Source organism: Catharus ustulatus, chromosome 1, assembly GCF_009819885.2.
Source record: "Catharus ustulatus isolate bCatUst1 chromosome 1, bCatUst1.pri.v2, whole genome shotgun sequence".
Lineage (NCBI taxonomy): Eukaryota > Metazoa > Chordata > Aves > Passeriformes > Turdidae > Catharus > Catharus ustulatus.
This window is the reverse complement of record NC_046221.1, coordinates 87,653,260-87,668,229: the sequence shown is the minus strand read 5'-3', so window position 1 is coordinate 87,668,229 and position 14,970 is coordinate 87,653,260. Positions and strand designations below refer to the sequence as shown.

The following is a 14,970-nucleotide window of genomic DNA, read 5'->3' as shown; positions in this document are numbered from 1 at the left end:
TGTACTGGAGGACTTTTCACATCTCTTGTTGCTGCCTAACTCATTATTTGGGTTTTTCCCTATACTGATGCCTGTTTTCGTGACAGAAGATGTGATTTCTCAGCAAAATCACATTGTCTGTTGCCTAAATTTTTCTTAACTTTCTGGACTCTTGGTTATGATTTGCTGTAAATGTATTATTATTGTCTGTTACTGGTATAGGAATTACAGTGAAGCTGATGAGTTTGCCCCTTTTCCCAGCCTTTCAAAGGCACATGCTGTGTTTCTCTTTTCTAGCCTGCCAGAGCTTTCTACATCTTTCCCAAGTTTTAAGACTATCAGCTGGCTCTGTCACTATCACAGTTGATTTTTCCTCAGCCAGGACAGTTTTAAAACATCACACTGGCATAACCCTTCTCTTACCTAGACCAAGTTTGTGCATCCTTTTCTTTGCTGTTGGTTTTACTGACATCTGATCACCGTGAAAACTTTTAGGGAGGGCTGAAAACAACCAGGTATCAAACACTTTTGTCTTCTTGTGCTGTCGCTGGTAGCTAGGAAGAGTACAGAGGCAAAGCAAAAGCTTTTCCTTTCTCTTGCTGTGTTTTCCTATTATCCCTCATTTCCTTTGTAGTTTTCTTTCATTTCATGCCTTTGAACTATTTGGCTTTTGAGTATATGGGAGAGCTGGCAGCATTAAAAAGAGTATGAGAGACTGGGAAGGAGCTGGATTGATCTTAATGGAGGGATTGGAGAAAACTGAATGGATAACAGAAGTGGGCATCCTTCTCCATCTGGTTCTGTCCCCATGATGGAATAGTATCCCTCCACTGTCTTGCAGGTGCACCTACCTTAGGCTTCAGTTTTGGCTGTGTAGTTGTCACATGCAGATGTGAAGAGGACAGACTGACACTAAGGGAAGTGAGCAGCAAATTACTCTTGCTTGTACCTGCCTGGGAGCTTTCTGTGTTCTGTACTTTGTGTATGTAACTGCTAGGTGCTGAACAGGACTGCAAGTCAACTCAAACTGATGAAAGCCTTGTATGGAGAATATAATTATATACAAACTGGCACATGTTCAGAATCGCCTACTTACTTATGTGTGCAAAACCTGTGTCCCAAATCTAGTTACATTTTCTCAAATGTGTGGTGGGGTTTGGAACATAAGCATACTATCAAATATATATATTTTCTATGTATAGCGAAGGAATCCCTTTTGCTGTTATGGGTTGGGCTGTGCATTTTTCCCATAAGGTTAATTTGGACACTAGTACCCTTTAAAAGAAGCTGACAGGAGATTCTGCATATGGACTGTGATTTTCTGAAGCTGTTTTTCATGACTAAATAAATGTATTACCTTAAAATGTTGTGATTTTATGTAATTTGACATAGGTCATGTAGATACTCATGAAATACAATCTTGTTAAATAAAAATTCCTGGCTGAACTTGAGCTTATTTTTTTTTTGCATTTTATCATGTAGATTATATTCTGAAGTTTTAGTTCCTCAGGATGTACAAAATCTCTCTGCATTGAAATTTAAGCTCTGTGAGAAGTTGGCAGATTGTTTTTTAATGCAGGTCACAATCAGAATTGACCAGTCCTGGGATCACTCTTTACTTGTACCTAGAGTATTAATAAAAATAAAAATTTGAAAGTATGAATTTGAAGTAAAATTTGAAAAGTTTGGAGTATTCTTTAGGTCTTAAACTATGATTTAGTATATTGAAGCCACACTTCTTAAGTCTAATATAATGTAAATTTTCCAACACTCTTAAAAATGAATTCTTCCTAAATCAGTTTTCTTTGGTGGTTAGCAATGACTTTCCTGTGAAAAACTGGTGTGTAACTTTATGCTGAAGACAGTTAAAAATTAAATGCCATTTTCAAAATCTTGTTCCAAAGTGAATTTGACATGCTTCTTTTTCGTCTTGGTGTCTTGCACAGGTATCATTTTTCTTGTTCATCATTTTTGTGGTGTACACCATGCTGCCCTTCAACATGAGGGATGCTATAGTTGCCAGCGTCTTGACCTCTGCGTCTCACACGATCGTGCTGAGCGTCTGTCTGTCAGGTACAGCTGTTGTGAAGGAGCACTTGGTTTGGCAGGTAGGTACTCTGTGGAGTTAATCATTAGCTGTGCATTGAATAGCCTGGTAAATGAGCCAGGAGTGCCTCACTGGATGCTTGGGAGTATAAACTTATTTCTGTCTTGCTTTCTGAGTTGCTAATTCACAGGTAATTCACTTCCTAATAATGAGGCTGTCAGTGATGTTATGTCTTCCTAAATTACACACTAAGGTGGTGGGTCTACAGCCATGTAGCACTTACCAATGTGAAAACTGGAATTGCTTGAAAAAGTATGTGATGCAGATGTACTGCAGTAGGTGCCCTACCCCTCTGGTTTGTAAAGCACATTGTTCATCTTCTCACCTCATTAAGGCCTTGCTTCCAAGACCAAAGATTTTTCCCAAGCAGCAAAATGTTATCCATGACATTGTTCCTTTGAATACGCTCAAGTCAGCTGGGTTAAAGTTCTGCTGTGAAGACATTGCCCTCTACAAGTCTGCTGTAGTCTTGTCTCCATCTGTAATTCTCAGCCATTTATAGGAATTTTACAGCCTCACCCTGACTGGTCCCAATGATTGAACGAGACTGGCTGGCTCCAGACTCCATGACAGTTTGGGAACCCGTCTGTGTTTGCAGTTGTGTCTTGGACTGTAACTCAACTCTGATAATCTACCACATGCCATCCTGCAGATAAATAATTTGTAAAAATCCAAATATTAGGAGTTATTTTTCCTTACTGTTTTACAGAAGATCTTTTAAATAGTGAATTACTACAGTTTTAATTGTAGTATGGTGATGATCCCAGCTGACATTGATAGAAATCTGTACTTTTCAAGAAAAAACTTAAGATTTCGTTCTGAAAAACAAAGACGTGGGTTTGTTTTTTTTAGTATAGTTATGCCATGTAAAGGAAACAGAATTATTTTAACTTTTTAATCAAAATGGTACTGAAGCTTTAAGGTGAAGATATTTTTATAAACATACTAAAAGAACAAGAAAGACAGACATCATACTATTTATTGTGAATAGCAATAAGAACAAAGCAAATAATAGTTTCTACTTACCTTTTAAGATACTCATGACTTACTTTGAAAAACACTGTGCTCAAAATGGTTTTACAAATGTCCTGCCTTGTAACTTGTTGTTCAGGAAAATACATTTTGTTTCCAGTTATCATCACAGAAATATGTTCTATGGAATATTGAAATTGAAGTCTGGGTCACAAAATATGTTCTAAAATTAAAATTATGAATAAGGTAGTTTTGTATTTCTCTTACTGATTTGGATTAATTGAGTGATTTTTTGTGGATGCTGTGAAGTTGTGCTATATGTTAAAAAAGAGCTGTGGTAATCTGCAGTTAATATGGTATTTAAACAATTCAGTAATACAGTTACTGATATTTGTAGTGGAAAAAATCAGGGAGAATATTACTCTTCAGGTTTTTTTGTTAACCTATGGCTTTTATTCTGGGCATCAATACAGTGCTAAAGCAGTATTAGTGTTTGCCACTCCTCTAAAATTGTTTTGGGTTAAAGTTCCTGTTTGCAAAAATTATTTATTTTTCTTGCCTATCTTTCTAGACCATTAACATTTTGTATATCTAAAACAATACTTTCAGAAGATGTTGTGTTTTAAGACACATCATGTCTACAGAATCAAAAGAAATAAATCACAGTCTGTGAGGCAAAATTATCTTTCATCTCTTCTGTAACTTCCTGTTTCATTCAGAAAGAGTTGTTAACATTCTTGTTAAGAATGTTTAGTTTCTGCATTGTTACTAGTTTTCTATTATGTCTTTGTAAAATGTGTTAAGTGTTACAAATAGCTTGACAGTTACTGAAGGTACTGAGTGCACTGCATTCTTGTGAATTTTTGGGAAGGACTAAATGATGCTCCCTGATTCCATTTCATTTGCCTTCTGTATATTTTTAGATTACTATTGTTTATACTTCGGAGCGTCAGCAATAAATGTTTGTTTTGTGCGCTTTGCTTTTGAAAATCATGGCCACAAATAAGGGCTTAGATTAGAGATGCTGATTGCACTAAAAAGAGAAATAACATTTAACAATGATATACTTTAAGTTCATATAGGGTATTACAGTGTATATATCTTGTATATGCAGCAAGCATCCTACTGTAGAGAATACCTGCATCTCCTTTATAATTACTTCCTGTGTTTGAGACTTCCATCTTCTCTGAGCTTTCTCTTGGCTGAACAACCAATCTTTCAATCTTTCTTCTTATGTCAGGTTCTCCTGCCTTATGATGGGTTTGATAGGCCTTTGCTGGACCTTCTTCATTTTTTCAGCATCTTTCAGCAACTGATTGGCATCCCATAGCATTTTAAAAGTTAACCATCCCTTCAGTCTGTGAGAAGAGAAAAATCAATGTTCTAAAGCATCCACTCATTTTGAAATTTGGCAGAGTCTGACTGGTTTTGTCATTTCTTTGTTATCCTCCTTTTTTGATGTAAGATTTTACATCAAAAAAGTGGCTTCTTTAAAGCTACCAAGCTTAGGATGCTCTTGATCGAGGGTCTGTTGCAATTAGAGATACTGAGATAAAGCCTCCTGCTGGGGTGAAGAATCCTTCAGCAGACTCTCTGCTGGTTACATGAAGTAGTCTCTGTTTGACCTATATGTCTTTTGGGGAGAGGGAATACACCTTGGTTTAAAAATCGGAATTGATGGAGATTCCACAAGCCTTCATATTTTTTCCATGGTTGTTGAGTATCAGTGTTAGAATTCTGTTCATCTTTCTTACTAGGAATTTGTCTAACCTTGTCATCCAGCTTCTGGATCGCATTTTTTTGGCCGGTAGGCTGACAGACCCAACAGGATCCAATTTCTGTTCCTCCCGTGAGAGTGCTTCTAGACTATCATGAATTTGCCTCATAACCTTTTTGTCAGTAAAATAAACGAGTTGCCTGCTTTTGCACTAGCTAAGCCTTTCATCACTTTCACAGTTGTTCTTTGAGTCCTCACTTGTGCTTCATCAACATAATTCCTGCAGTGTGGGCACTTGCCTTAGAGGAGCTTGCCAGGAGCAGCTGCAGCCATGCCAAATGCTAATAGGGACCAGGTCCACAAAGGGGTCAGTGTGCTGCCGTGCCCAGCATGGAGACACAGCCCCTACAGTGAAACACCTGGCTCAGCCCAGCACAGAGACATTGCCTCTACAGTGAAAAGCCCAGCTCAGCCTCCCTGTGTACTCCTGTGGGCAACTTAATGCACAGCTGTGGCATCTCTAATGGGAAGGGGGAAGAAAGGGTCCTGTGTTCCAGCCCCAATTTATGAAGAAAATAACTGTGTATGGATGTTTTGGGGCTTTTTTCTGTTGAAAATTTTAATCCTAACCTTTGAGAGGTGCACAGTCTGGAATCTGGAGCTCTGCCCGCTCTTTCCAGGTGAGAGCCCTACTGCCAAGCAGAGGATGTTCTATCTGCTCCAGGACTGCTCAAAGACTCTGATTCTGATGTAAAGGCATTTGGCTCAGAAGACTTTCACAACTGTAACATCCCTTTCAGTTATTCCTGGAATGGAAAGTATTTAACAGCCATCTCTGGCTATAAACACATAACCTGTTTTTCTCCAAACCAAAACAGATTCTAACCAGATACCTGTGCTTTTTTACTCTATTATGAGCCAGTCAACCACTCTGATCTCATAATGGCTTGATACTGTCATTAGAGGTAATTTTGTTCTAAATCTGTTAAAAAAAAAGAGGTAAGCAAAATAATTAAGCATCCTATAAGCTTCCATTTTTCTTTTTCCCTATGATTTGTATGAGGAGTTTGATTTTTTTATTTTAGTCTTTTAGTTTTACTCTCTCAGCAAGCAATATTGTTGCTCTTGCAGTCATTTGTCATGAGCTGTGTGTTTTTCAAAGCTTGGCTAAATCATTACAAACTTCCCCCTTAAAAATTTTTTTAAAGTAGTGTTCTTTACCTTAGAGAATTTTTTTTTGGTGGCTTCTTGCAGCTTTGTAAAAGGGGTCAGTTCTAAAGGCACAAAATTGTAGCTAGGCAGAATACATGTGTGCATGCATACATACAACTTTATATTGGCTTTGGACTCTGTTCAGGAATGCATACACCAAAAGGAAATAATTAATAACAACTTTTATGAAAGTCTTTGTTTGATCTCATAACCTGGATAATTCTTAAGATAATAGATAATTCTATTGTGGTGGGAGACAAACAAATGATAAATGAAAAATTTATTTTCAGGAATGTTTGAATTGGGAAATTCCAAGGCTTCATCCACAAGATCTTGTGCATTTGCCATCAGCTAAGCTGAGGTCTCCTCTTACAAAGTTAAAAATCAGTGACTATGGCCTATTCAGGAAAAAAAAAATTAAACCAAGCAACAGTGAATTGAAAAAGGGAATTGACTTTATTAAAAAAATAAATTACCAATTTCTTCATCAGTACACATCTTGAAAAAAATCATACCAAAAATCTCATAATCAGAAGTGTAGCAGGATTTTCAAAGATGGACAACTTTGGTGTTCATCTATAATATATATTTAGACTTTCTAATCCACATGTAACATATCATGCAAAAGGTTTTTGCTTAGAACCTGATTTAAACTCATCTGTTACCTTTGTAACTTTAAGAGGTGATATTTACAAAAACTGCTTTATGTAATAGAATGGCACAGCAGAAAAATAAAAATAAAAAGCACCAGTTTTCATTGGCTTATAAAAGAAGAAAATGTACTGCTCTAGGGTTCAGAAATAGAGTAGAAATTGGTTTATGCTGTTATCACACAGTGCAAGAAAAAATCATGTTTATTAAAAAAGTCTGGGAAAAAAGCCTATGTCTTTAAGTACATCCAGTGCTGTAAAACCCCTGAGGCTGTAAAGCTGCACAGTGAAAGTTTAAAGCACAGAGGAACTTCATTCAGTCTGAATGTCAAAAAGCTGTTACTGGGGACTGGATTTATCCTTTTTCCTTGAATACCTTTTTTTTTGAAGGAGCTAGGGAAGGGTTATTTGTGAAGGTAAAGCAACTTAAACAACTCCTGCTTTCTGCTGCTGAGTCTCACGAGGTGAATTGCTGTTGTTCCTGCTGCAGGTGTGGAGGGCAGTGACTGCTGTGGGAGGAGGGAGGCTCTGTTCCTTGTACTCCTTGTAGCAGCAGCTGCCACTGTCCTGTACCTTGTGCCTTTTCCCTTTGCTCTCCCACCCCTGCAGCAGTCTGGCTCAGCACATTGTGCAGCAGCTGGAAGCCACTTTGAGGGAGGAAGGTTCTGTCCTGCATTGCACAATGCAGCAGGCATTTTTTTATTATTATTGCACCTTTTTTTTACTCTTGATATTATGCTTTATCTAGGCAGATATTGAAATGCCATCTGCTGTGGGTTTTTAACTAATTTTCACAATCAGCAGATGTACTTTGTGTTTCACTCATTCTTTAAGGCAATCTGTACAGTTTGGATGTGCTTACAAAGAGGCCACTTGCCTACAAGAGTATAGATATGTAGGAAAATGTATAATTGCATTTTGGAATATTTAAACATAAATATGGAGAATATGAACATCTTCCAAAAAGTCCCTGAGGCTGTAGAGGGAAGATGTGTAATACTTAGTGGGATGGAAAATTCAGCAAAGTCCTAGAACTGTATTGCAAAATGAAATCATGTGCAGGTGGCCATGTAGGTTTTCAAAAGTACCATTTACCATCAGTCCAAAATCAACATCTAAGAAATGCATAGAAATAGTCCTGATGAGATGTGTAGGAAATCATCAAAGCACAGTAGATAAGTAATAAGTGACTCCTTTTTTAAAAAATCATGGAAATACCTCCATGAGTTATCAAATAACGCCAGTTAGCATTGATTCTTAAGCTTTACTGAAAGGATTTGATTGATATTTGTGTTAACTTCATTAAAGTTAATATTTTCGTCATCAGAAAATATTTGTTTTTCACTTTCATACTACTTTAAGTCACATTTCTTATTCTGCAAATGGCAATTTCTTTAAGCAATTTTAATTTTCCAAAATATAAAATAATTTGTTGTACAAGCCTCCAGTCCTTCGTATGTCCGTGAAATTATAAAATGTCTATGTCAGGAGCTCAATCTTGAGGCTAACATGCTTCCAAAACTGTCACGTACACAGCATACCTTTTGCAAAGGAGTTGTATTCCATATCCTTTTAAGGATTACTGTAACATAAATAACTTACCAGGAAAAGGTTAAACCCATGAATTCAGAATTTTGTAGTACTGTCCATCCAGATAATTTTTCTTGGGTAAATAATCTTAGTTACTTCATCTGAGTTACTTTTGTGATTTCCTTCTATTTTCACAGATGTTGGCCAGCCTTTTCAGTTACATACAGTAATTTCACGAATACAAACCGCACTGTTTTGACCAAAATTTTGCTCTCATACCGTGAAAGCGGCTAATATTCAGGTGCGGCCAATATGTGAATAATTTTCTGACATTTTCAACCCTGGGAGTGCAAACCAAGTCAGTGCAAACTGCAAAGTCGAGCTCCTGCCAGTAAAAACCTGCATTTATGCGGTTGTTACAAATTGATACTCTGTTGCGCGGCGGGTGGAGCTGCTCTGTGCAGGCAGCACAGGGGGTGGGGAAGGCGGGGCAACTCTCTCCTGCTTGGCCCTGCAGCTCGGGGTAAGCAGGGACAGGTCTCTCCACTTGGCCCCATGGCTCGGGGGAGGCAGGGACAGCTCTCTCCGCTTGGCCCCACGGCTCGGGGGAAGGCGGGCAGCTCTCTCCTCTTGGCCCTGCCGCTCAGGGGGCTCCCGTCCCCACATGCTGCCGCTGCAGGAGCAGGCAGGCTCCATCCCCGGCTCCCATGGCCACCGCAGGTGCCGGCGGGCTCTGTGCCCCCCCTGCCGCCATGGGGCAGCACCGGGCCAGGGTGACCGAGCCCAGCAGTGGCGGCGGCCGGCCCCGAGTGGCTCCGCCGAGCGGCAGCGCCGAGCTGGGCCACCCAGCCCTGTCAGCAGCCCCGAGCCCTCATGGCCCGGCCCGAGCCAGTAAACCCCGCCCTGCCGCGGTTCTGTTACTAATTGGCAACTTTGTTGCACGCGGGTCCTCGCTGCGAATGACAGAACAGCTTATACTCGGGTGCAGCTTATTTATGGACAAAAAACAAAATATTTACCAACACCCAGAGATGCGGCTTATACTCAGTGCGGCTTGTATTCGTGAATTTACTGTAGTATTTTTACAGATTGGTATTTTTTTTCAAATTTATTGTGAATTACAGTAATTTCACGAATACACGCCGCACCAATTTGACTAAGATTTTGCTCCTAAACTGGAAATGCGGCTTATACTCAGGAACGGCTAATATGTGAATAATTTTCTGACATTTACAACCTCAGAAGTGCCAGCCAGAGTGCCGAGCCGAGCAGCTGCAAAGTCGACATTTTGCGATTGTTACAAATTGTAACTCTGTTGCACTGCAGGTGGAGCCTGACTGCCTAAAGGCAGCACAGGGGGCGGGGAGAGAGGCGGGGGAGCTCTTTCCTTCCCTCCTCTGCTGCGGCTTGGGGAGGAGGGGGGGGGACCCGCGCCGCCATTGCCGCGGCTCCGGGAGGCGGCGGGGGACCCGGGCCGCCACTGCCGCAGCTCGGGGAGGCGGGGGGGCTCCGTCCCCGCCCGCCGCCGCGGGAGCGGGAGGGGCTCCGTCCCTGCCTGCCACCACAGGGCAGCGCCGGGCTGTGGTGACCGAGCCCAGTGGCAGCGGCAGCTGGCCCCCAGTGGTCCCGCTGAGTGGCAGCGCTGGGCTGGGCTACCTAGCCCCGTCGGCAGCCCCTAGCGGGCCGAGCCTGCACAGCCCGAGCCGAACCAGTAAACCCCGCCCTGCCGCAGTTCTGTTACTATTTGGCAACTTTGTTGCACGCGGGTCCTCGCTGCGAATGACAGAGCGGCTTATACTCGGGTGCGGCTTATTTATGGACAAAAACCGAAATATTTGCCAACACCCAGAGATGTGGCTTATACTCAGTGCGGCTTGTATTCGTGAATTTACTGTAGTTTTTTTCCTATTGCAGCTGGAACATTAAACTCTGTGAATGATACTCACTCTAGGCATGAGGCTTTGTCATTTCATATACTCAAAGACTTACCGTCTATCTCTACATGTTATTTGTAAGAATTCTGTAGAAGAAAAACGTCTTTCATTATCCATATCTGAATATGTTTCCACATCCTGTCAGCCACTTTCAGTGCAGCATAAAATAAGGATCAGGAGCACAAATACAGTAATTTCGCCATTATAAGCCGCACCATTTTGACTAAAATTTTGGTCCGAACCCAAAGTGCGGCTTATAATCAGGGGCGGCTTATATATGGACAAAGAACAAAAAGTTGCTGTTTTAGTTTGGAGGACAGGTGTCTGCTGAGAAAGGCAGGAGCTTCTCTTTGAAATGGAGAATGTAAACCCCCTCCCTCCAAATTATTATAATTTTGAAATCAAGGGGCTTTCAGGCAAAGATATGGGAATTAGGAATAACAGTTCTTGTCTAGGGAAATTAAAATAGAAATACAGTACTACAAAGAAACAAACTCCAAACCCTGACAAAGTCAGAGTACAACCTGACACCCTGTCAGGCAGGGTGTTGGTAGCAGTCCCATTAAATGGTGGCTGCATCCTCCTGCAGTGACAGAGGTGATTCAGTTGAAGCAGTGCTCCTGTAGAAGGTGCAGTTTCCCTCTAAAGGTCCAGTGGTGATGTGGAGAAATCCGGTTTTCCTCTGGAGTCCAGTGGAGAAAGGGGCTACCTTAGTGTCCCAAAACCTCTGTTTTTATCTTGGTAAGAAATGTTGGGCTCTTCCCCCTGGCTGGAGCAACTTCCAATGGCGTGAAGTAATTTTATCAGTCCCACAGTGGGACTCAATGGGCCATTAGCAGAAAATGACTCGCTGGAGGAAGGATGGGTTGTGAAAGCATAAAGAACAATGCCCTGCCTAGTTTCAGTGGATGACCCATTAGCAGAATATCTCCCGTTGAGATAATGATCACTGCCCCCACCCTCAACAGATGGTGATAGAATAGATACCTTTTATCACACTCTGTATTATAATGTGCGGCTTATAATCAGGTGCAGCTTATGTATGGACAAAGAATGAAAAGTTGCTGGCACCTGAAGTGTGGCTTATACTCAGTGTGGCTTATAATTGTGAAATTACTGTACCTGTTGTGAAGAGAAGACTTTGGTGAGTCAGTTGTTCAAGACCCCATCTCTTTGTAGATGCCTGCAATAGGATGTGATCTTTCTATTTGTTGTCTAAGCCCCTGCCACTCACCAGTACTACACCACCAGTACTGGTCAAGTAGAAGTCATTTCTCTTACACTCATCTTCCAAAATTTGCACTCTGTGCACTCATGCAAGTCCCTGGATAGCCCTTGTTTCCCTCAGCATGTCTGCCATGTGTTTCAGTAAAATTCTGGCTGCACAACTGCCTGAACTGCAGCCTCCAAGGGCCCATCTTGCAGGTCCTGGGATGGAATCAGTTAATGCTTCCAAATAAGCATGTGGAGGCCAGGAGCAAAGGACATAAACTTCTGCCACATTTTTTTGGGCTTTTTTACAAGCTATGCTGCTTGTAAAAGAGAACTGTTCTCTGACCCTGGAGCTGGTAGCACAGCACAGCTTTTGTTTATCTGCCTAAATCCTGCTCCTTTTCCCTTCCCCAAACATGGTGGTCAGGTGTCAACTTCTTCCAAAACATTCCTGACATATTCTGTCCTCTAAGACTTGTCAGGGCTCTGGGAAAATACTGCTTTGTGGTACAGATCAAAATGGTGCTAGTGAGCAAGGTAACAGCTATACAGAAGTGATGATCATGGAATTGAAAACTACCTTCCACTCTGGTTTACCAGCAGAGACAAAGGTGGAGGACATCATGTGCAAACCTTGAAGTAAACTTGGATCTGGTGCTGGGTGATAAGGTTCCGTGGATTAGGGGTTACAATGGTAGTGCTGGGTTAATGGTTGGACTGGATGATCATGATCTCTTCCAGCCCTGATAACTCTATGATTCTGTGCATCCATGAATTCCAAATTCTTCACAGGGATTGCACCTTTGGAAATTGCACTGCATATTCTCTTCTCTCTCAAGGTATATGTGTTCCTACATACCCAATGAGTGGTATCATCATTTGTTATCTGTGGGCCTGAGAAGAAATTGTATCTCTCCTGTGCTTCTTTCTACTTATGTGTAATAAATTATGTTTATCTGTCATCAGTTTAGAACTGGTTCTGGGTATACTAAAGACTGTATGCTGCATATTTGCTGCAAAGGTCACCTGCCTGGACTCTGCTAGCTCTTACCTGTTTCTGAGTGGGGCATTATTAGTTACAACTTTGATTGCAGCAGTCTGCAAACAGCAAAGGCTGTGGTTTATCAGACATAAAGTTATATTCATGAATCTATTTGCAGTTTTATTTTCTTTGTTCTTTTGAGGGTGTGTTTTCTCTCAGGTGTGTGGCAATCTATCAGCTCAGAAACCATGAGAATACAGGTCTGAAGTAATCAAGCTATCTCTGCCTCAAGCTAGCTCAGGTCCACAGGCTTTGGGAGTTCAGCTGTGTGTAAGAACTTAAGCTGCTCTGGAAATACAAAGCTGTGCAGAGACCTATCTGCATCTGAACCTTAGGCCAGCTTCTGTGTCTTTGGAGATACAATAGCATGGTTAATCCTAAGTCCTTTAGTCTTTTAACAGAAATTGAAGACTTACCAATGTTGAAATAGCATAGATCTGCAGAAAATTCAAATGCTTATGGGTGCCCAGAACTAAGGCTGATAGGCCGTCATTGACTGAAGCCTCAGCAGGACAGGAAACAAACACCTGAGCAAAATCACCCTAAAGGATTCCAGCAGATGTTTAGTTCTCAATGCTGAAGAAGGGAGCTGGTGCCCTCCACACCCTTATCAATTCTTATCAATTGGACCCAGAGAAATTTTTCTCTCTCCTAAGCAAGAATGGTTGGTTTCATTGATCCTATGAGTAGGAAGACTTCCATGCATGCAAAATACTAGCTATTCAAGATCCCAGTGCCTATCATTCACACGGTTGTTGTCACTATGTGCTGCTGTAGAAGAGGATGAAAAGAAGGACCTGAAAGTTTATTGGGTCAGTTTAAAACTGGGGAAAATTACTGCATCATTAATGAATACAAAGATTCTGAAGCATGTGATTCTGTATTCTTCAACATGGACACACTTTTGTGTTTTAGAAGCCAAAACTGAGTTTTGCTCCAAAGGGATAAATCAAGTTTTGCTGTGAAGAAATTTGTTCATTTAAAAGATTTCTAATGGCCGCTTGAACAATCTTCTTTGTCTTGAATACTCTCTCACTCTTTATGGTCCTAGATTTGTAGCCTGTCTGTCACAGTAATATTTGTTCAAGTTGACCACTGCAGGTTTGTCTCTCCTATTTACTAGTTTATTTGCTTAACTTTTAACCTAGATGTGTAGAGATGACATCCTGCTCAAGTTATTTTCAGGCAGGAAAAGACTGTGTGCTGATTTACTCACATACTTCTAGTAAAACTGTTGGGATTATTCAAGGATGTTTGCAACAACTTGTGTGAGAGACCTTCACACTCTGAATGCAAATATGAGGTGTGCAATTATCCTGTTTCCTCTAGTATGTAGGTGATGAGATGGAGTTTTAGCTTCTAATGGAAGTCAACTGGGGCTTTGCTGGTGGTCTCTGAACGCTGACTGATGCTGACCTCCGTGTACACATAGAGATGCATGCTACTTGGCCTGTGGAGTGAGTCATTAAAATTTGGCCTGTGGAAAGAACAGCCCAGACTGACAAGAAGCAAGGCTCCCAGGTGGTCTCCCTGCTCCAGCCAGCTCACACAGGCCAGCAAGCAGGAGGAGAGAGCTCTCCCTGTGTGACACCTGGAGAGGCTGTTGCTGTAGTGACAGTGTCCGCAGGGTCTAACAGGGCAGTGAAGTACTGCCATTCCAACCCCAGTTCTTTTGCCCTAACAGACTACTTAGATCCACTCATTTATCATGTTTCATTTATTTCATAACATCAAATACAGTCAGATTGGTTAAGATCCTTAGGGCTTATCTTGCTGCCCCCACCTCTTTTCTCTCCCCCCCTTCTTTTTTAATAAATAAAGATAGGATAACAAGTCAAAAGTCTTGAAAGTGGAGAAATGGAGGCAATAAAAAAGAAAGTACAGCAAAAAGGAGAGGACAGAGAAGAAACATTACATTATCTGTGTGAAAATGTAGACAAAAGCACTAATGCTAATAAATAGAAGTAGAATACTGAAAATTTGAAAGGTGGGTAATGAGGCACCTTTAATAATGTTCTCTATTATTTGTTCTAAGATTTTGCTTTATTTGCTGTTCAGTCATCAATGATGAGAGGTTTTTTTTCATCTATCCAGTTATTTAGACAGAAAATGTTTTCCTTAGGTATTTGGAACTTTCTCACCTCAGTTCAGTTTATTGATGCTGCACCAATGATCTCTGAATGCAGAGATGATTCCCATTTTACTGTTATTGGTATTGACTGTCACGTCAGAATCTCTTTCACATGGTGCACACATAATCCCTGAAATCATTATCTAGTTATTTTCTGTGGACTACATTATTTCAGCTTCTGTTGAGCTGCATTTGCTAAAAATATTCCTGAGTCAAATCCAGAGGTTGCACACAAGCAGAGCTGGCCTGCCTGGGACAGTGGGGGATTGAGCAGGAACCTTTTAAAACACATATATTCCTTTGTATCCTCCCTGGACCTACCTGTGCTGTCAGTCCTGGACTTTGTCAGTAACCTTTAAGCTCCTGCAAGGTTAGAACAGAGTACAAATAAAGATCTCACTTTGCAATCCCGTTTTCCTCAGCAGAGTCGGTGTTAAACACAGCTCTGCATTTGAATTGCATGGTGCAGGTCTTGAATGAGAGA

General features: G+C 41.1%; 1 protein-coding gene across 1 annotated transcript in view; it reads left to right on the top strand.

Moving 5' to 3' along the window:
• ADCY2 (adenylate cyclase 2) overlaps positions 1-14,970 on the top strand; it is a 211,986-nt gene that overhangs the window by 66,475 nt on the left and 130,541 nt on the right. The window contains exon 3 of the mRNA XM_033054038.2: positions 1,926-2,087. Within this exon, the coding sequence (XP_032909929.1) occupies positions 1,926-2,087 (162 nt within the window). The remainder of the gene's footprint in view (positions 1-1,925; positions 2,088-14,970) is intronic.